The sequence below is a fragment of the Rhinopithecus roxellana genome, chromosome 5, assembly GCF_007565055.1.
Source record: "Rhinopithecus roxellana isolate Shanxi Qingling chromosome 5, ASM756505v1, whole genome shotgun sequence".
In the NCBI taxonomy this organism is placed as follows: domain Eukaryota; kingdom Metazoa; phylum Chordata; class Mammalia; order Primates; family Cercopithecidae; genus Rhinopithecus; species Rhinopithecus roxellana.
This window is the reverse complement of record NC_044553.1, coordinates 18,540,502-18,561,469: the sequence shown is the minus strand read 5'-3', so window position 1 is coordinate 18,561,469 and position 20,968 is coordinate 18,540,502. Positions and strand designations below refer to the sequence as shown.

Here is a 20,968-nt window from a genome sequence, read left to right as displayed (position 1 = left end):
CCCAGCTACTCATGAGGCTGAGGCAGGAGAATCTGAACCCGGGAGGCTGCAGTTGCAGTGAGCTGCAGTCATGCCATTGCACTCCAGCCTGGGTGACAGAGTGAGACTCCATCTCAAAAAAAAAAAAAAGAAAAGAAAAGAAATAGTAGTAGCTGCAGTTCCTTGTGCAAATGGTATGGAAATTGGAGGAAACTTTTCAGTAACACAGTCCAGTGAAAGTTGAGACAGCAGTAAACAGGATGGCTCCCTCCTGGAGAAGGCCACTGGAAAGGAGGCGGTGTCTGATTGGCTAGATTATTTGCAGAAAAGATGCCATACTGTGCTTTCTACCTAGGAATTCCTTTCACTGTGAGGCTTTTTACCCTTTATATACGGGAGAAAGGTTCGAAAGGCAAAGCGGAGTCAAAGGTTTGTTTGCCCCAGCAGACAAGGTACAGTGCTGTTGGAGGGGTCACCTTGTCACTCCTTTTCCCCTCTGCCGGTGACATCCACATCTCTACTGTGTTGAGAATTTCACCTCCTCAGAGCTACTGCTTATTAAGGCATGAAGACAGTCAAGATTTGACAATGACCATTTAATAATTTCATTAATCTTAATAATTATGGTTATTTTAAATTCCCTGACTGGTAATTCCAACACCTGTGTCATATTTAAGTCTGGTTCTGATGCTTATTTTGTCTCTCCAGACTGTGTTTTTTTTTCGTGCCTCTTAGCATGTTTTATGATTTTTTTACTGAAGCTAGACATGGTGGGTAACAGAAACTGAGGTAAACAGTCCTTTGATGTGAGGCTTTTTGTTAATCTGACTGTGAATTGGGCTGTGCGTCATGTTTATTGCAGCTGTGGGTGCCAGAGGGTTCCGGTCCCTGCAGTGCCCTTGTTTTTGTCCTGTGTCTTGGCTTTGGGCTTCCCTAAGCACCCTCATTGGAGAGAGGGTACATCCTGCAGCTTTCTTGGCTTTCATCCTATGTCACACATTGGAGCCCCATTGGTGCAGTTTGTAAGGTGTGGGAAGGGCCAGTGGTCTGCAGTCTTCTGATTCACTCTCAGTCTTTCAGTGGACCTGTGTCTCTAGGCTGCGTCTTCACACATGTTTCTTCTTGTGTAGCTTTTCCAGCCCCATAAGTGAGACAGGAGGCCAGAGGGGACTGGACTCAGGAATGCCCTTTCCTCTTGGCTCTGAGACAAGGCTCTGAGAAAGTCTTTCCCACCTCCGGGGTGCGGGCCTTTATCATGGAGAAGGTTCTGGGTGCATTTCACAAGGGTTACTCTTCACCTCCTCATGCTGGAGCCATGAGAGGGTCTTTACTGGCTCTTTACCTTGAGGACTTGGTGGAGTTCCTGGGATTAGAACTCACAACCAAGTGGGAGGCTTCATAAGACCGGCTGCCACTCTCAGACTAGTCAATTCACAGTCTGGCCATTCGTCAAAATTACCATTTCAGTGTTCCTACCAGTTTATGGCTTCAGTGACTTCGGCTGCAGGTGCACAGATCTCAGCCATGGCTCTGAATTTGTTTCCTCTCCAGATTTTGTGGTGGAGGTTTGCCCCACAGCTTCAGTTTTCTGATAGATCCATGAAAAGTCATTGACTTCGAGTTTATTCAAGTTTTTTGTCTTGTAAGGATGGGCATGATGATTTCCAAGCTCTTTACATGTTGGAACTAAAACTGGAAGTCTATTTAGTTTTATCGTTTTTATTTAAAATAGGAAAAACATACTCTGTCCATTGTCCTTTGAGCTGGTTAATGTTTTGCCCACTGGGATCAGGTGTCTCCCGTACATCATCCCAAAGATCTCCCCGCCGTGCCTGTGCCAGAGGCACTGTTGAATCAGTAGGATGGGATGGTAGAGCAGCTAATGGGCTTCTGATCTAGCGTCTGACTTGCCTTGGAAACTTGGACAAGATGTTTAATACTCCCCCCACCCCACTGGCATCAGTTTCCTTCTCTGAAAAACAGAGGAATTGGAACATAGTCCCCGAGTCCCTCCCTTTTAAAATTTCTTGCCACTAACTACTCTTAAATGCTATGATTTTCTGCTGCTTATGATTGAAAACAAAACAAAAATGGTTTTTCTTTTTTAAATTTATGTTAGAATGTTTTTCAGTGTGGACTTTATAGCCGGGGCTCCTCAAGATTGTTTTAGGTAGCCTATGAGATCAAAACTAATTTCCTAACAGTACTAAGATGTGATTTGCCTTTTTCACTGTGATGACATTTGTGTTGATGGTGTACAAGCAGTGGTAGGTGAAACTGCTGGCATGTTAGCATGAATCGAGACAGTGGCCCCAGCCAGTACTGGTCATTGTTCACTGCTAGACACTCTCAGGAAAAAAGATTCCAATTCCACTTAAGGTCTGTGATGAAGCGGTAAAATTAATTTTATTAAATCTTGTCCCTGCGAATACTTTTTAAACTTTCTGTGGGATGGAAGTGACAAGTATTCTTACTGCATACCAAAGTGCAGTGATTTGATTGAGGAAAAGCAACTTCAATTTGTTTGAGCTGAACTGGCAGCTTTTTCATGGAACACCATTTTTACTTGAAAGAGTAACGGCTAAACTCTAGCCAGTTAGTCTTGGGTATTTGGCAGACATTTTCTTGAAAATGAGTAAAATTCACTTGTCACTTTAAGGAAAACAACTGACAGGACTTATGACCAGTCATAAAATTTGAACTTTGCAAATGAGGATTTTAGAAAACTTTTATTTGCTGCTGTGAGATTCCTAGTATCTAGAGACTTCTTCAATCAGTGAAGATATTAACAAAGTGATTTTTTGATCTTCTATAATGGAACAGGTTAACATTTGGAAGATCCACATAACCCAATGAACCTTGTTTTCCAAATGACTAATGCATAATGTCACAACAATCACACGTGGATAAACGATCCATTTCAAATGCAAGTTGAACCAGTGGATTTCATATTGTAACTAACCATTAAGAAACGCCCACTTGTCTAGTTTTGATGGAGTATCAGAGAAGATCCACAGTTACTTGAAAAAAATTATTTAAAAATTCCTTCCTTTTCCAACTACGTGTCTGAGTGAGGCTGGATTTTCTTCAGGTGCTCCAGTCAAGACAGCATGTTGTAGCAGATGAAATGCAGAAGCAGATCTCTGACTGTGGCTGCCTTCTGTGAAGCCAGACATTAAAAGAGATTTGTAGAAAATTGTAAGAAGTGCTGTTCTCACAAAAATCCCTTTTGTTTTGGAAAGCAACTCTTTTTTTTACATAAAAGTGTATTTCAATTGATAATGGATTTTTAAGTGAATTAGATATTTAAAAAATTTCTCAATTTCTAAAATGGTAAATGTAGATAAGTATAACTGACATAAAGATTCCTTGCACTTCTCCAATTTTAAAAGTGCAAGGGGGTCCTAAAACTAAAAGACTGAGACCTAGTGATACACATTCCCTACAATCAGATTTTTAGGATGTCCTGTTAGCCTAGTGTTTCAGAATTTGATGAATCTCTGATATATTTCTATTTAAAGTTAAAATCTGTGGATAATACGAGATGTAGTACATTATTGCTTGCCGTTTACTATCATATTTACTATGTAGGCTCTGCAGAGATCAGTGATTTCCTGAAATTTGTTTATAAAACTGGCTGGCTAGTTCAAAGGTAGTGTCCACAGTCAGTTACGGGTCAGATCCCTCGTTCTACTCTTTCCTCCCTTCTCAAGACTGCACTTGACTAGTCTTAAAGAAAAAGAAAAATTGTCTACCAGATACTGTGGAGTCAAGTGGATTCATGATTCAAATCAGTTTGGAAGACAAGTACCTTGGATCCTAGGTCCAGGTTTCAGAGGTTCACCGTGCACAGTAACATATCAAAGGGGCCAGGAAGTCCTTGAATAAATAAAGCATTTATTGGTTCACTCGTGTGAACAACTTACTTTCACATCTTACTTTTACACTGTAGCATCTTTTTAATTATTATTGTTTTAAGTTCTGGGATACACGTGTAGAACGTGCAGGTTTGTTACATGGGTATACATGTGCCATGGTGGTTTACTGCACCTATCAACCCGTCATCTAGGTTTTAAGACCCGCATGCGTTAGGTGTTTGTCCTAATGCTCTCCCTCCCCTTGCCCCTCACCCTCCGACAGGCCCTGGTGTATGATGTTCCCTCCCTGTGTCCATATGGTCTCGTTGTTAAACTCTCACGTATGAGTGAGAACAGAGCATCTTCTATTCCTGTGGCAGGCTCTGGTCTAGGTGATTCTTAAGTCAGAGAATATGCTAGTTTGGTATTTACTATCCATAGGAGGCTGAGCTGAGTAAGTGAGCTGTTTGTAGTAGACACTGTTCACAGACTGGAAGCCACCACCAGTATGCTTTGGGTGGTGTATAACAGGTAAGGCTGGGCTGTAGTTTGATTTGTACGTTTTAAGGAGTTAACTGGTATGTATTTCTACAAGAAAAAGATCAGGTAGATGGGAATTGAGTTGTATAAACGGTTTTGCAGAAGACAGTCTGTCGGGTACTTAAACTAGTTGCTTTTTGGAACATTAAACACAGATACTTGAAAATACTATTTTATAAATATCACGGTAACCTGAAATATTTTTGTTTAAATTTTAGCAATAGTCAAGTACTGTGTTCTAGCTGTAGAAGTAAAACTTTAAAGACAGCATTTCCAACTTTAAAATAACCTACATAAGGCATAATAAAAATCACAACTCCTCCTTTTTTTTTAATTTTAAGAAAGCAAAATTTAAGCTTGGGCTTTCTCAGGTTAAACCCCGTACAGCAATAAGTATATGAGCAGCTGATCACACAAAATGCCTCTAAAACAAGGGCCTTCCCCTCCTGTGTTCCTTTTGAATGCTACTTTGATATTTTTGTAGGATGGTTTATCCAAAGCAGTGTTGTGTAGTACAACTCTTTGGAGAAGTAATTTGTGTAATACATTTTAACCAGGGGCATTTTTGATTATTGATTTATAATTATATCATAGTCTTACCAGGTTTTTCAGTCCCAGTTATTAAGAATCACTTTTAGAAATAAATAGTAACACAATTTTTAGTCAAATTGCATCACATTTTAAGGTTCTTTGATACAGAAAATATCCTGCTCTTTATAGTATTTGTATTACTTTATATTTTTAATATAGACATCTAGAGATTTCTTGTCATTTGACTTAGTCCAAATGGAAAATATAATTCAGAGCTCATTTACCTATGGAAAAAATCTACCAATAGAAAAATATCATAAGCCTGATGTTGTATACATTAGGATTCTATCGAAGAGAATACCATAATTGTTATTTTAAGGAGAGCTGGAAACTGCCTTTGTCCTATAAAGTAAGATTTGTTTAGCACATTTCATACTAGGTCCCTGTGAAGGGAATTCAGATGCAAGAGCAAAGGAATAAAATGTATTTATGGTAGGATTTTTTTTCTCTTTTTCTTTTTCTTTTTTTTTTTTTTTTTTTTTGAGACAGAGTCTCACTTGTCGCCCATGCTGGAGTACAATGGTGTGATCTCAACTGACTGCACCCTCCACCTACAAGGCTCATGCAATTCTCCTGCCTCAGCCTCCTGAGTAGTTGGGACTACAGGCACGTGCCACCATACCCAGCTAATTTTTGCATTTTTAGTAGAGATGGAGTTTCGCCATGTTCGTCAGGCTGATCTCAAACTCCTGACCTCAGGTGATCTGCCCGCCTTAGCCTCTCAAAGTGCTGTGATTACAGGTAGCGTGAGCCACCATGCCCAGCCTATGGTAGGAGTTTAAAATGGGAAGCTGAAATAAAACAAAGAGATACTGGACGACCATCCCAGATGTTGACCTAAGATGGAGAGAGTCCGGAAGGACCAGGTCAGGTGTGTAGAGCAATCCAGAGGACGCAAATCTTTCACTTATTCCTTTGTGCCTCCCCTCCACCTCCAATTTCTACCCCTCTCCACCCGAAAGAACAACTTTGGAACTTTGTTTTGCCTTCGTTTTGCTTAGTTTGGGTATTTAAAAATATTTTTCCTCTCTACCTTTATGAATCTAGATATTTTTAAACAAATAAGTTGATCCTATCATAAAAACGGTAATGGCGATGTCACAGGGAGATGATTTAGGATATTTAATTTTCTAAATTATGCCGCTGGCCCTGGTTTTGTAATTTATACTAGACCCTTCAAAAGCTGATTTCCTATTTTATACCAGCCCAATTATTACTAATGATGGGCTTCTTTATAAAATGGAAAGACTAATAACTCTTTGAACTATTATGTAATTCCATTGTAGTTCATTAGTATGAATACCTGGTAGTTTTTTCTGCATCCCCTAAAGGGTTTCTAGTTCTTTAAATTATGCTCTTTTGTGAGATGTCTTCCAGTTTTCCCCTGTTATCATCCCATGGACAGGGAAGTTGTTCTTTAACGGGAGGAATTAATTTTCTAAGATGCCTAGTAAATGGTGTGCACATTTGTGTTGGTTTTTCTTCTTTCATTCTCTTTATTCTCTTTCTCTGCCTTCTCTTCTTCTGCCACTGCCCTTCTCTTCCCTTGGCCCTTTAATCTCTGGGATAGTGCATTGTTGAATACATATAGCATTAATAGATGCTCAGTAAATACTTTTAAGCGATCAGTTGACAAAAAAATAAGTACTTCTCTTTCAGTCATAATCTTCTATTCCTAAAATGCCATTTCTGAAAAAAATAACTCCTTAGACAGTCTTAGAAATGACAGTACTTACCATGAGCAGTCCTTATTATGCCTAAAATTTAGCTCACTTTTCACTCAGCAATACTGGTACATGGCAAGATGAGTTCATACCTGTACACTCGTAGAGAAACAGTGTAATGATATCCCTCACTTCGTCTCTGCACATCTTTTTATACAGGTAAAAGCCCTCACATCTCTGCCTGATTCAAGTCAGGCAGGGATTTCTAGAATATGATTTATATCAATTTGCCCAGGACTGTTTCCCACAAATGGGTTTCCAGTTGCTCCTTTACTGTTAAACTGTCACCTAGTTTTCTTACTGTCCTGACACCAGGAAGATGGAGACTGCAGCTTCCAAAGAGGGCCCTCTACGTTTTTGGTAACCAGAAGCAGACATCCTTACAAATATTTAAAAATGTATTTACTTGGTACTTACTGTGTGCTTGGCACTTTGTAAGCACTTTACCAAAATTAACTTTTTTAATGCTTGTAAAACCTTTGAGGTGAGTGTGATGATTATGAGAAAACAAGCAGGAAGCTAAGGAGCCCAAGATCACACAGATTGCAAGTGGTGGTGGGGCCAGGAGCCAAATCCAGGCAGCCTGGCTCCAAAGTTGATGCTTTTAACCACTATGATATGCCTCTATCATTAAAGGAAATTCTGCAGACAGGAGTTACACATGGTCAAGAAACCTTTAAAAGGTCAGATTCTTCCAACAACACACGTTTTAAGGAGAAGAAAAATTAGTCTAGAGCATTTCAACATATTGACTAGAGCATTTCAACATATTTAGGCCTAAGAATGTGCATTTTTCCCTGGAAAAGGCTTACGCAGAGATAAATAACTTGTGAAGATGGTAGCATTTCTGTCAGTGCTTCCCTTGAATTAAAGTTGTCTCATTTTTGCCCTCTTGCATCTTATCATAGATAATGAAGAAAAGCCAGTGATACTTACAGTATTCTGCCTGAGGAATCTACTTAAATAGACCATTAGGTCATTAGGACATTTCCTGTTTACCCCATTACCCCAGGTGACAGTGTTGCCAGACTTTGCACCATTACATACATACAAGGCTTCCCTGTCTTCCAGCTTCTAGTAACATTCAAAAAACTTTTTTATACAGCCCCAACCAACCGGCTTCTTAAAGCCCTTCTGGCTTCCTTGTAACACTCACCTCAAAGCCCTCCCACTGCCTGGTGCCAAGGGCAAAGCCCCACTTTCAGGTGCCAGAGTCTCATCTAATGCTGTAGAACTTTAGTGGCTTAAAACAACAAGAGTCATTTGTTTTACTTCCCTGCTCCACACATTATTTTCTGGAGCAATTTGACTGGGGCATCTCTCTTTTGAAAATGGCTCACTCTTGCGGCCAGGCGACGTCTGTAATCCCAGCACCTTGGGAGGCCGAGGCAGGCAGATCACCTGAGGTCAGGCAGGAGTTTGAGACCAGCCTGACCAACATGGTGAAACCCTGTCTCTATTAAAAATACAAAAATTAGCCAGGCGTGGTGATGCGTGCCTGTAGTCCCAGCTGCCCGGGAGGCTGAGGCAGGAGAATTGCTTAAATCCTGGAGATGGAGGTTGCAGTGAGCAGAGATTTTGCCACTGCACTCCAGGCTGGGTGAAGGAGTAAGACTGGCTAAAAAACAAACACACAAAAGGCTGGCTCAGGTGGCTGGCTAGTTGGTGCTGGCAGTTGACTGGGAGCTCAGCCAGGATTATTGGTCAGTGACCTCAGTTCCCTTGTGTAGGCTGCCAGGGCATCTTCGTGGAATGGTGGGTGTGCTGCAGTAGTAAATGTCCCAAGAGTCTGGCAAAAGCTGCATCACCTTTTGTGACTTAGCCTTGGAAGTTACTTAACAACACTATCACCATTATCACAGACCCACCCAGTTCCAAGAAGAGGGAACATAGACCTCATCTCTTAATGATAGCAGTGTCCAGCCTCATTGTGGAAAGGCATGAGAGATAGGAGGTAATGTGGTCATCTTTGGAGAGAAGTCTGTCACAAAACAAAGCCATGTCAACAGATCCCCCATTCCGTAACCTTTTGTCTCAGTCCCTTCTTTTTTTTATTTCTTGATACAGAGTCTCACTCTTTTGCCCAGGCTGGAGTGCAGTGGCATGATCTTGGCTCACTGCAACCTCTGCCTCCCGGGTTTAAGTGATTCTCCTGCCTCAGCCTTCTGAATAGCTGGGACTACAGGTGCCACCACCATGCTTGGCTAATTTTTTTTTTTTTTTTGTATTTGTTTAGTAGAGACGGAGTTTCACCATGTTGGCCAGAATGGTCTCAATCTCCTGACCTTGTGATCTGCCCACTTCAGCCTCCCAAAGTGCTGGGATTACAGGCGTGAGCCACCGCGCCCGGCCAGCCCCTTCTTTTTTACCTTAGCTAAGCAAATTCTAGTAATTTAGTTTTTACCATTTTTTTGAATGATGTTTTCATTGAAGTATGCCTGTATACACATATGTAAACTCGTTCCTCATCGGTTTTTTGCCTGAATATGTTGTGGTGGTTCTTTTTATTAATATTAAAAAGGGCCTGGCATGGCAGCTCATGCCTTGTAATCCGAGCACTTTGGGAGGCTGAGGCAGCTGGATCACTTGAGGCCAGGAGTTCGAGACCAGCCTGGCCAACATGATGAGACCCCATCTCTACTAAAAATACAAAAATTAGCTGGGCATGGTGGCACATGCCTGTAATCCCAGCTACTCAGGAGGCTGAGGCATGAGAATAGCTTGAACTTGGGAGATGGAGGTTGCAGTGCGGTGAGATTGCACCACTGCACTCCAGCCTGAGCAACAGAGTGAGACTGCTTCGCAATAAATAAATAAATAATACTTAAAAAGAACCCATCATCTATTAGGAAAATCAGATTCTTTAAAGAAAGAAGATTCACATCTAATTCACATTCCAGTTTGCATTTGCAGATCAAATACTGTAAGCATTTCCTGAAAAATGACAATGATAATTTATTCTTTTCCTAAAGTAGCCCATGAATAGTGTTGAAAAATAATTCAAAACAGGCTTGGAAATGATTTGCTGTTGACCTGGGTGTATTTTGCGTTGACTGTTTTATACTTTAAGGACAACCCTATTAAGCATTCATTCAACTAACATTCGCTGAATACTGTGTCAGCTGTCAGGTTTACATTGGCAAATGGAGCCAGACATGGCCCTCCCCTCATGGAACATGTCATATACTGAGGAAGATGGGCATTAATTAACACGTAATCACCAAATAAATGCGAACTCACAACCTTATTAAATGTTATAAAGGAAAGGAACTCTGGGAGTATCTGATGGTGAATCCTGACATAGTCTCCTGTGATGAAGTGCTATTTTGGCAGAGATCTGAAAGGTGGAGGAGACATAATCCTCCCAAGAGACACATGAGAGTGTGTGTCACATCCCTGCACAGATCCATGTACAGACATCTGTGGATACACATACTCCTAGTTTACAGACATTCCTAAGAAAGCAGTCACTTCTGCCATTCTGTTAAGAGACCACATAGCAGGTAACCTCTCGAAAAGCATATGTTCATACAGGCCTTACAGAGCAGAGGTCTAAGTCAGCCTTTGTCATTTATGAAGAAGTACTTCATTTTGAATAATGGTGATCACGGTAAGCAAGTACAATGGATATAAGGGATAAAATACAAGAATAGTTTTCCAAGTATGGTCTGGTGGACCCTGGAGTCCCAAGACCCTTTTGGGGTATCTGTGAGGTCAAAATGATTTCTTTCCTTTTTTTTTTTTTTACTAGGGAATGCAAGCCACAGTTTCTGTTTTATAAACACAAACTTTTGTATTACAAATACAAAATAAGAAAAGATAGTTGATATGTTAGCTGTTAGGAAGGGTGAAAACTTTATATAAACTTCAAAAGGCTGCTTTCTGCATCTGCATCAATGGAATTTCATGATTCTCTACCAGTTGCATTTATAGAAAGAATCTTTGTAATCAAATTATTATTCGTGTTCGTGTCCCCCATATCTGTAGGAATACAGTTTATTGTCTGCTCCTCCACTTGAAGGAGCCCTGTGTCTGTCTAGTCTACTCTCAGAACTTTGTCTTCATGAGCAGCCACATCATAGAGAGAAGCCTTACAACTTCTTGAATCCCACAGCTTGACAGTGTTATATAAGGATCGTGAAATCAGCTGTGGTTTATGGGTAGGAGACCATTGTACTGATGTCTCCCAACCTGCATGTGAGGTTAGGGACGCAACACGAAAGAACCGTCTTTAGTTTGGGGATCCCACAGTCTGATATACCTATCTGTGCTTCTAGATGCTAAACATTTACAAAGTGGAGAATAGGAAATACAATTAAACACTTTATTTCCTGTAAAGTTGACTTAAGATTGCCAAACATGACATCCCACACACTAATTGTATGCTCCCAAGGTACACTGCAGATTTCCTCAGCATCTGACCACACCACTGAGGAAATTGCTTCCTTGTGGCCAGAGAAGGTCACTGTGGGAGTCCTTGTTAGTCCCAACTGCTCTGTTTTCTGTTTCTTTCTTGGTCAATTTGTGGATTCCTCCATTTCATCTTCTTCTGTAGGGACTGTAGACCAGATCCTTAGCATCTTATCCCAGGAGCCACTGCAAAATTTAGTTGCTGAGCTATCAATAGCTGTAGAATCTATACTTGTGCCGCAGTGTAGCGTTTTCACTTTGTTTCTCTCAACATTCCACTCCCATGAGAGAATAGTCTGATCCATAGAGGCACTCAGTAATGACACAAACTGTGTTTTATCACCCAGGCCATATCTTTTACAACATCCATATGTCCCACAATTATCAATGTTGACTTTCCTTCCAAGGACCAGATCCGAACCAGTCAAGATCCATACCTCTGTCCCTTAAATTGAACTGGTCCAGTCATCATGGACACATCATTCTGGTTGGGGTGCAGTATACTTCTCCGCATATTCTATTTCCACAACTTCTTCTAATGAGATGTTCTCCCGTTCCATGTGTTTGACCAAGAGCATTCGCAGAAACTGATCCTTAAAAAGGAAATCAACTCCATATATTTGTGGAACTCATTTCTGTCCTTTAGTAATTTATTGATGGTGTTAGTGAGGTCATCACTTTCAGAGACAGCAGTGATTGAGAAGGGAACATCATCAATGGCCTATTTCTTGTGATCAGTGTAGAAGTGTGTTTGCAGCTGGGCAATGGCAGGGAGTGCACACAAGACTTGGCCACAGAAACATATGGGCTAGTAGGCTGAGAACGGGAGCCCCTGTATCTTAGGACTACAAAGAGACAGCTCAAAATTACACTGCACAGGTAAGCGAGAAGCTGCAGTCTAATCCCGGACTTTGCTTTCTCTCCATAGGTCTGCTCCTGATTTTCATAATAACACTGAGATATGATTTGCCTTTTTCTCATTCCTTTTGACACGAGTGTCATTGTTTTCCAGAGACTAGGTGGTGTGATTGATGTGATTTATTTCAACAGATTGAATTCAGAAGCATATATGAAAATTCAGCTATCATCTATTAAGCCAGACATTAAAAGCTTTGCAAAAATGTGAAAGAATAACATTCTTCTTGTTAAATTTTTTTTTGGTTTTGGAAAATATAGTTAATTTTCATAATGATGTGTTATTTATGTTAACATGTAAAGGGTTTATTAGAATGAATTTAAAAGTATTTCTAAAATTTCTGTTTTAACTTAAAATATGGCGTTTATCTATAGGGATAGCCCACATAAAAGTTTTTTGGGGGTTTGGAATAATTTTTTTTAAATGTAAAGGAGTTTTGAAACCAAAAAGTTTGAGAATGACAAATATGGCATTCAACTTGACTTTAAGCATGTTACTTAATCTCTCTGAGACTCTATAAAATGGGGGTGATGATCAAAGTACTTCCCTCATAAAAGGATGAAAGGAGTTAATATATGTCATGAGCTCTTAACAATACAGGCACAGAGTAAGTATTCAATACATATTAGCTTTATTATCATGTTTAATATGAAAGCAAAACTCCCTTGACTCCAAACACTACTGAAGCACAGTTGAAGAATTCTTGCTTGTTTTTGGAGCCATCTGTATTGTTTTTGTAAAACAAAATATTCCAAAGGGAAAGAAATAGGATTTTGTGATTTTTCTTTTGAATTGAGATATAACAGGAGTTTTTATTGGCAAATGATCAGGGTGTGGAAGCTTGAAGCGATGTAGATTCAGAATACCTTGAGGTGCTTTTTCACACCCCATTCCTGCTGCACTCCTCAACTCTCAGCCTTACAACCAAGGTTCTGCTATGTTCAGAATCACGGAAAACAGGTGGGCAGATCTGGAAAGCTCATTTGGAAATTTCCACAGAGACGGTGGTGGGCTTCGGGGCTCCAGTGTCCTAGACCCAGAGCCGAAAGGGAGGCTCACAATAGGGGACATCTCATTCAGTCCCCACACTTTTCAGATTGAGAACCCAAGACTCAGAGCAATGATTGGCTCACAGTGGCTCACCAGCCTGAGAGAGACCTAATCAGAACGAGAACCAGAGTTTTCCTGATTTGTAACAGAAAGGATATGAGGCTTAGAATCAGAACTGTTTTTAGTCTCAGTCTAAAGCCTTAATTGGTTGTCTGATATTAAGCAGCTTGTTTACATCTGATACTCAATATTCTTATTTGTAAAATGGAGGTGAAAATATCCACCATCCCAGGATTGTGAAAAAGATCAAATAAGGCATTGCATGAAGGTCCTAGGACACTTGTTTGAGTTGGTATTTTTCCGGGCCTTTGCATGTAAAGTCCGTAGAGAGAACTTCTCAGTGAAATGAACAGTTCTTTTCAAAAGTGCCTTAAATATTGTGCTTTGTGGCTTTGTAACATTCTCTTTTTTCTGTCTTTTTAGGACAGCCCAGAAACTTGCAGGACCTGTGCCGAATTAAAATTCGACAATGTATAGGCCTTCAAAACCTAAAGCTACTTGATGAACTACCAATTGCCAAGGTCATGAAAGACTACTTAAAACACAAATTTGATGATATCTGATATACAGAACTGTGAGCAGGATTAGGAGTTATATTCCAGATACTTAAAAGGCTTTTTGCCTTGCACAAAGTATATCCTATGCAATTTCTGATTTGCTGTGAAATCAGAAAGCAGGTATACACTTTTGGGTTTTCTGTTTGTTTGGTTGGTTTTCATTGTAGGGGAGGGATTTTTTATATATATATAAAAACACACACCACATGCTTGAAGGTCTTAATTTGGTTTCTTGGTCCAAGTTTAAGAGGTCCAAGCTTTGTTTGTATACAATACTGCATTTAGAAAAATTGTCTTTTCTTAAATGACACAAGCAGGTTTGGAGTGGAGAATTTACCCTTTCCAAATTTATGGTTTCCTTGGTAAGCGTGGTATTCTAAACCAGCAGAGCACTTGTTAACGTTTGGAGGCACAGTTTCACCCAGGGGGTCCCTGGGTTCTTCTGGAAAATGCCCTAAGAAATGTTTAAAGTAATGCTGTCACCTCATTCATTTTTAATGAGTACAAATTGGCCGTTTCAAACTGTTCTTTTTCCTAATTGATGTAGCTTTCGGATGACATAAATTCAGTACCTCTGCTTTTCTTTTGGTGTGCTCTTGTTTTTAACTTTTTTTTTTTTTTAACAACTGTAGTACACTACCCTGAGACATTGTGTCTCGATTTCTATCTCTAGTTAGAGTTGTGCTTTTAAAAAAATTAACGAGAAAGAAACTAACTTTATTGAAACCAGTGTATTCTGTTTTTAAAACTGTGCCTGCAGTGCAATACTCTTTCTGGTGTATTTTATCCATTATTTCACTTGCTGGTCATCATTTCACAGCCAGCTTTGACATGCCCGTGAGAACAGGAGCCGCCACTTTAATTTTCATTGCAGAACCATACTATGTCAGTTGCAATTTCCATTTTAAGCTATGTATTTTACTTCACTTTAAGCAGAAAATTTTGTATCCTGGTGGTAGAGTCTTCCCTTAAAAATTGTTAAATCATTTGGCTTTAATGGTTCAATAATTTGGGGTGGCTTCATGGTGTTTCTTTTTCTCCCAGTTAAAAAAAAAAACTTTTTAAGGGTAAAATCTTTAAGGGGTACACATTTATAAGTCTGGCTAATTTCTAATATGCTAATTAAACATTTCCTATTTTAAGGTTATATACAGTGAGGCTCTTCAGGACAATTCTTTTCTGGGTTGATTGGGCATATGTTTGCTGTGTAAACACGGATCTGATAAGTGTCAGTAACAATGGAAAAAGTCCCAGAGGCATTAGGCATCTAAGATGATGCCCTCAGAAATGTATTCTGTGCTTGATTTGTGTTATTAGCTTCAGAAGAATCTTTTCAGATGTCCCAGTATTGTTTTTAGTGCTTTGGGAAAAAATATTCACACACTGTTAATAAATTTGTTATCAGAAGTTTACAAGATGAAGGGCTTCTCTCATCTGAATTTCTAGATTTAAGTCATGAAGCGTAAACTGTTTCACCCAGAAGTGTAACTAAGCAGAATTAGGGGTTGTCTCTGGTTTACCTTTTTCAGAGCCAGCAGTGCTATTTTCTCAAGCACAGTGTTTGTTCTCTTGGGTGCAGAGTAGTTGTGGCATCTTACACTCTGATCTGCTTGTGCCTAGGCATTGCACAGGTTTCCAAAGACAGGCAGCTTCAGAAAAAAGGATTATTCGGGAGATTACTGGGGTGACCCATAGACTCTTTGGCATAGACTCTTTCGCAGGCAGCCAGTCTGAGTGTGGCCAGTTCTATAACCATCCCCAAACTAGCTGGAGCCTGATGGATAGGAACGAGTAGTCTGTCCTTTTCGCCATAAAAATATTCCAGAAAGTTATCTCCAGAGAGAGTCCCCTGTGAAGACAGTTGCCAAGCTATATTCTCATTCTTTAAACCAATACCCAGGTCAGGGCTAGGACACACTAGCAGTCTTAGGGACATGGTGTGGCTAGAAATGAATTGAGTGTGACTTCTCCCTAAAACCCCAGGCCCAGGGATGTGAGGAGGCAGAGGGGTGCCTGGAGTTTCTGCACTCTGAGCAGTGATGTTAATGTTACACTTGCACAGGGCTTATTTCCACGTATGTGTGTGTTAATTTATTCACCTAGTTTAAAATGATTTTCTCTCCCCAGCCATTCAGAGGTTTCCAAACTAAGCCACTGAGTTTGAGTCAGGGAATTCCAAGTAAAAAAAGATCAGATTAAGGTAAATTCTTTGTTCTGTATTGCTGCTGTGACTTCAGAAAAAAATTATGAGAGCTCTTCCTGGAATTTTGAAATTTCTATTTAATGAAGAAGTGTATAATTCCATTATTTATTATTTGAGGTTTGATTTATCTGGAAGCTTAAAAAGAATGTTTTATTTTTGTTGTTAATAAAATCCCAATCACATTTCACAATAACTAAAATGTCTCCAAGTGGGTTACTGGTAGATTATAGTGGTGAAACCTGCAGGTCTGCATTTGAATTGGATTGACAGAGAAGCATTCCGTGGTCACATAATGAATAGGGAGAACAGATATTTTCAGAAAAATCAACTGATTGTTTTTTCCAGAAGACAGAAAATGTTCAGAATATTTTCAAATTTGTCAGATTCTTTTATGTTTCCTTTGAAATTTATTATTTAAGCCTATTACTAAACCTTTATAAAAATATATTTGGCAAATACACCAAAGAAACCAGCTCATAAAAGATTATGATCATTAATGAACTGTAAACCTCATCTTTCGAAAACAAGGTTTTGTGTTTTTTTTTTTTTTGTAAATATTTGTGTTTATAAATGTACAGCAGAGTAAGAGTTTTTTTTAGATTATTTAATTCCCATATTTCTAAACTATTTACTACACAGTAATCCATGCCTGTTAGTTTGGAAGACTTGACTGTTTCGTTTTTTAATTCATTATCAGTCATGCTTGGAACAACATTTCCACTAGAGAATTCAGTGTTCTGGCAGTAGCAAGAGTGCACATCTGGAGCATGAGGGAGTCGAGCATGATTTGTCAGATGCACACCCTAAGAGACAAGAATGTGTAGTTTAATGACCAGCGTGGACCATATGAAATCGAGATTCTAACTTTCCTGCAGAAGTGCTCATTAGCCCAGAATGTGATTGGGGTAAGGCCATTTGCCCACAAATTTAGCTTTCATGTAACTCCTAGTGTGTTATATCATAATGTATTTTGTTCTTCCTTTTTAATGTAAGTTTTGCTTTGGGTCAATTTGAATTAAAAAAAAATCAAATCTGATTTAAAACATGTTGGAGTTGTATTTTATTTCCAGTCTACCTTAACTTTTTAATAAGTCCAGCTATTTGCTGAAAATAAATAAAACTCTGTCCTTACTTCATCAGCATTTTAGATCACTGGGAATTGTTTAAGAATATGATGATGCGGAAAACAATACCAATCTACATTGTCACCAGATAAGCCATTTCTTACCCTCCTTTAATTTGTTTAATGCATTCTGCAAATACCAGCCAACTAAAGATTATCACAGTGTTGAGTGTATCGATCCAGCACCGGGCTTTCTTGGGCTGTAATCGCCACCTACCTCACGCGTGTCACACCTTGACTGAGGACAGGATTTAGACCACAGCGTTTCTAAACGTAGGACAGTATGCAGTCAAAGCAATGAATCTGACGGAGTTACCCTGCAGGAGATGAAGCAAAACAACTTTGATTTCATATTTCCTCTATAAAACATAAGCACAGCTTGATTCAGGAGAGACCCAAAGTGAATATGAATGATGGTGTGCTGAGAGAAAGGGAAGAGGGACTGCGTAGCACCCCATGCAGGAGTGGGATGTTTTGGAATTATAATCTTGTTGCAGCCTTGTCCAGGGTTTGGCACGAATGAAGGCCAAGAATAGGACATTTGAAACTATTTCTAATGATCAGCAGGGGAGTTCAGCTTTGAAAAATTGCTGTGTTGCTTGGAAACCTTGAGATCATTCCTTTTCCAATATGATAGAAGTAGTGTATTGTTTTCTCAGCTGAAAGACAGTTTACAAAAATAGTTTACAGCTATTGATAAAACATTATCTACTTGATAAAAAAAATAGTTCCAAATCTCACATATTTGGATATCTGAGATGAAAGAACATGGATTTGTATCCTCTGCCTGTATTTATGTAACTTAATGTAACTGTGTGTGCTTAACTGAAGGAGTAAGAGTGAAGTTTTACAAGTTTTGATGATAGAACTCAACATACTAAGATACAAAGATAATTTTTCTTTATTCTATCTTTAGTTATTTTGTTATTACCTACTAAATGAAACAAAGGTTCAGACAGCATATGGCCAACTGGATCTCATAACTTCTCTTGTATGCCCCTGACAAATAGGGTTCCACTCTTTGTAATATATTTCCTGAAGACCATGGCTCATTTGATGGATATTTCCTTATCTTCCAGAAGAACTCTGTGATTCCTGAGTGACAGTCAACATTCTGAATCACATTTGAAAAGACTGAGGTGATTTGTGTATGGACTATAAAAGATCATCAGTGTGGGAGTAAAACCCTGAACTAGCCCTGTTGCCCCAGTGCTTGGTCTCACTGTCCTGAGCGAGTATCTTACACTAAATGATTAGATGTGATCTTTAAGTCTCATTCATCCGGCTATGCCTAGAGCACCTCAGTTGTGTATCTGCAAGGCAAGGGTTTGATTCATTCTGACCCTTAAACCGTTGGAAGTGAAGGATCACATTCAAGCACAGTATTTCTCTTTCACAGATGTGACCTTTTAAAAACATGTCATCATTGGTAGTTATTATAAGTTTATTTTATTTTATTTTAGAGACAGAGTCTCACTCTGTCGCACAGGCTGGAGTGCAGTTGGCACAGCCTTGGCTCACTGCAACCTCTGCCTCCCGGGTTCAAGTGATTCTCCTGCCTCAGCCTCCCAAGTAACTGGGATTATAGGTGTGCTCCACTAAACCTGGCTAGTTTTTGTATTTTTAGTAGAGACGGGGTTTCGCCATGTTGGCCAGGCTGGTCTTGAATTCCTGACTTCAAGTGATTGACCTGCCTTAGCCTCCCAAAGTGTTGGCATTACAGGCGTGAGCCACCACGCCCGGCCTGTAAATATATTTTCAATCTTGATTCCAGTATCTTGAAAATCTCACTTGGAACATTTATGTTTCCTTTTTATTAGAACACTGTTTTAAATTAAAAGTGTAATGTTACGTTACATTAAGAAGTAATGAAGTGATTCACTTTTTTGTGAAACAGTAGTTTATGAATCAGAACAGAGATGGCTGAATTTGGACAATGACATTCAGTTTAAGTTGAGAAATTTGGTTATGTGATGAGTAGACTGACACAGAAGTACTCCAGCTGCAGAGATTTCCTATTTTATCTGGCAAATGTAGTCATATTTTTCTTGCTGCTCAGTTTTGAGCTAATGTTGCTTTTCTTCCTCTAATAGTTTCAGGTCAGGTCACTTCTTAGTTTTCTTTTTCTTTACCAGAAAAAAGAACAGTTGTGGGGCATGGACTTACAGTACATGACCATTTTAGATTTCTCTAGAGAGTTTCTAGATTTTCCCTCTTCATTCTGGTCACTTAACCCTTTAGTGAGGTACACGCCTGTGTACAAGGTGTAGACTCAGCCTCATCAGGTTGTTTTAGTGTGCTGATTTTAGAGTTCCCAAATGGCTTATTTTCTCCACCTTACCTGAGTAGAAATATAGCTTATCCTTTTGGAAGAATGCCTCATTAGTTGGCTACAGCCATTTTCCATCTTGGGTAGCACCAGAGCACAAATTGCATTTCCTGCTGGTTTACCACTGGTGCTCTTAAGAATTCATTTGCTATGAGTCCACTGGGCAGAGAGTTCCTTGAAGACAAACACTGGGTCTTATTTGCCTGACCCTCAAACAGTATTTGCCAACAGAATCCATTTTCCAGGGCCTTAGTGGCATGTGGCATTTGGTCCCTAGCATGTTAACTTTGTTCCTTCAGGGCTCCAAGGAAAAGAGGGCCAGGTCGTTCATAGCTTTAAGTCTCAGGTAAGTATGGCCCTCCTAATTCCCACCAGTATTGCCTTTGGCTCTTCCTTCTTCCCTCCGCCTCCTCCCTTCAGCCTCCCTGCTGCCAGCGTCACCTGGCAGTGGAGCCTAGCTACTGGTCTCGTGTGGGCACTGAGACCTTCAGCAGAGACCACTGGATTTTGGTTGCCAGGAATTGTATCAGTCTCAGGATTCTCCCTCCGAGCCCCCACAGTGCTGTGAGGCCCCGAAGGAGGCAGGGCAAGGCACAGTCTAGATGGCTGACTCAGAGCTGCCCCCAGGCACCTGCCTCGCTGGAGTATGTATGCAGGCTGCAGCTGTGGGTGAAGCTGGATGGAGACTGAGGTGGATCCCCCGCCCCATCTCTACGCCGTGTTCCTTTTTCTCCAGTGTTTCATACACCGCATGGGTGGTATTCTTACATAGGAAAGCCCTGGCCGACTCGGTCCTTGTTTGACCATTTCTGCCCTCTTTAGTGCCTGGCTGACACAGTGCCTTTCACACTTCACACTATGGATGCTCCCACAGATTTCAAGTGAATCTAGTCCAAACCCTTCCTTGGGCAGGTGGGAAAGCCAGGCCTTCTTATGCTCTTAGCTGGTCCTCACCATCCCTGAATTGGTGTCACTCCTCTCCTGCTGGCATCAGTTGTTTTCCACGGAATGGAAATCACCCCATTATGAGGACAGCAATAATAGAGTGAGACCCATCTTGCCAAAAGTTGGCAAGGCTTAAGATTTCACATGTTATACTTCCTGGATTTAAAGCCCACACATCTATAAAATGCCTGTAATTTCCTATTAAATGTGGCCCAAGAGTTCAGCCTTAGCCTCCACCATGCCTGCCTTTTTTTTTTTTTTTTTTTTTTTTTAATTGAGACGGAGTCTCTGTCACCCAGGCTGGAGTGCAGTGGTGTGATCTTGACTCACTGCAACCTCTGCCGCCCGCGTTCGAGCGATTCTTGTGCCTCAGCTTCCTGAGTAGCTGGGACCGCAGGTGCACACCACCATGCCTGGCTAAATTTTTTGTAATTTTAGTAGAGACAGGGTTTAGCCATGTTGGCCAGGCTGGTCTCGAACTCCCGACCTCAGGTGATCTGCCTGCCTGAGCCCCTGCAAAGTGCTGGGATTACAGGCGTGAGCCACCGCACCTGACTGCCTTTCAGATAATCTTGACGAAAAGGAAACAGCTTGGGTTCTAGGACTCCCTTAGGAACTCCGTGTGCCCTTTGCTGGCCTCGGGAGTGTGGCAGTAAGAATTACTTCCTAGGCAAGGATGCTACC

At 40.3% G+C, this 20,968-nt stretch overlaps 1 protein-coding gene and 1 pseudogene across 1 annotated transcript in view; one reads left to right on the top strand and one right to left on the bottom strand.

The window, feature by feature from the left end:
- Window positions 1–16,932, top strand: part of ASB7 (ankyrin repeat and SOCS box containing 7) — a 49,566-nt gene extending 32,634 nt beyond the window's left edge. Inside the window, exon 6 of the mRNA XM_010381687.2 lies at window positions 13,551–16,932. Within this exon, the coding sequence (XP_010379989.1) occupies window positions 13,551–13,690 (140 nt within the window). The 3' untranslated portion in view covers window positions 13,691–16,932. The remainder of the gene's footprint in view (window positions 1–13,550) is intronic.
- Window positions 10,648–11,573, bottom strand: LOC104676810 (annotated as a pseudogene).
- Window positions 16,933–20,968: the final 4,036 nt, after the last annotated feature.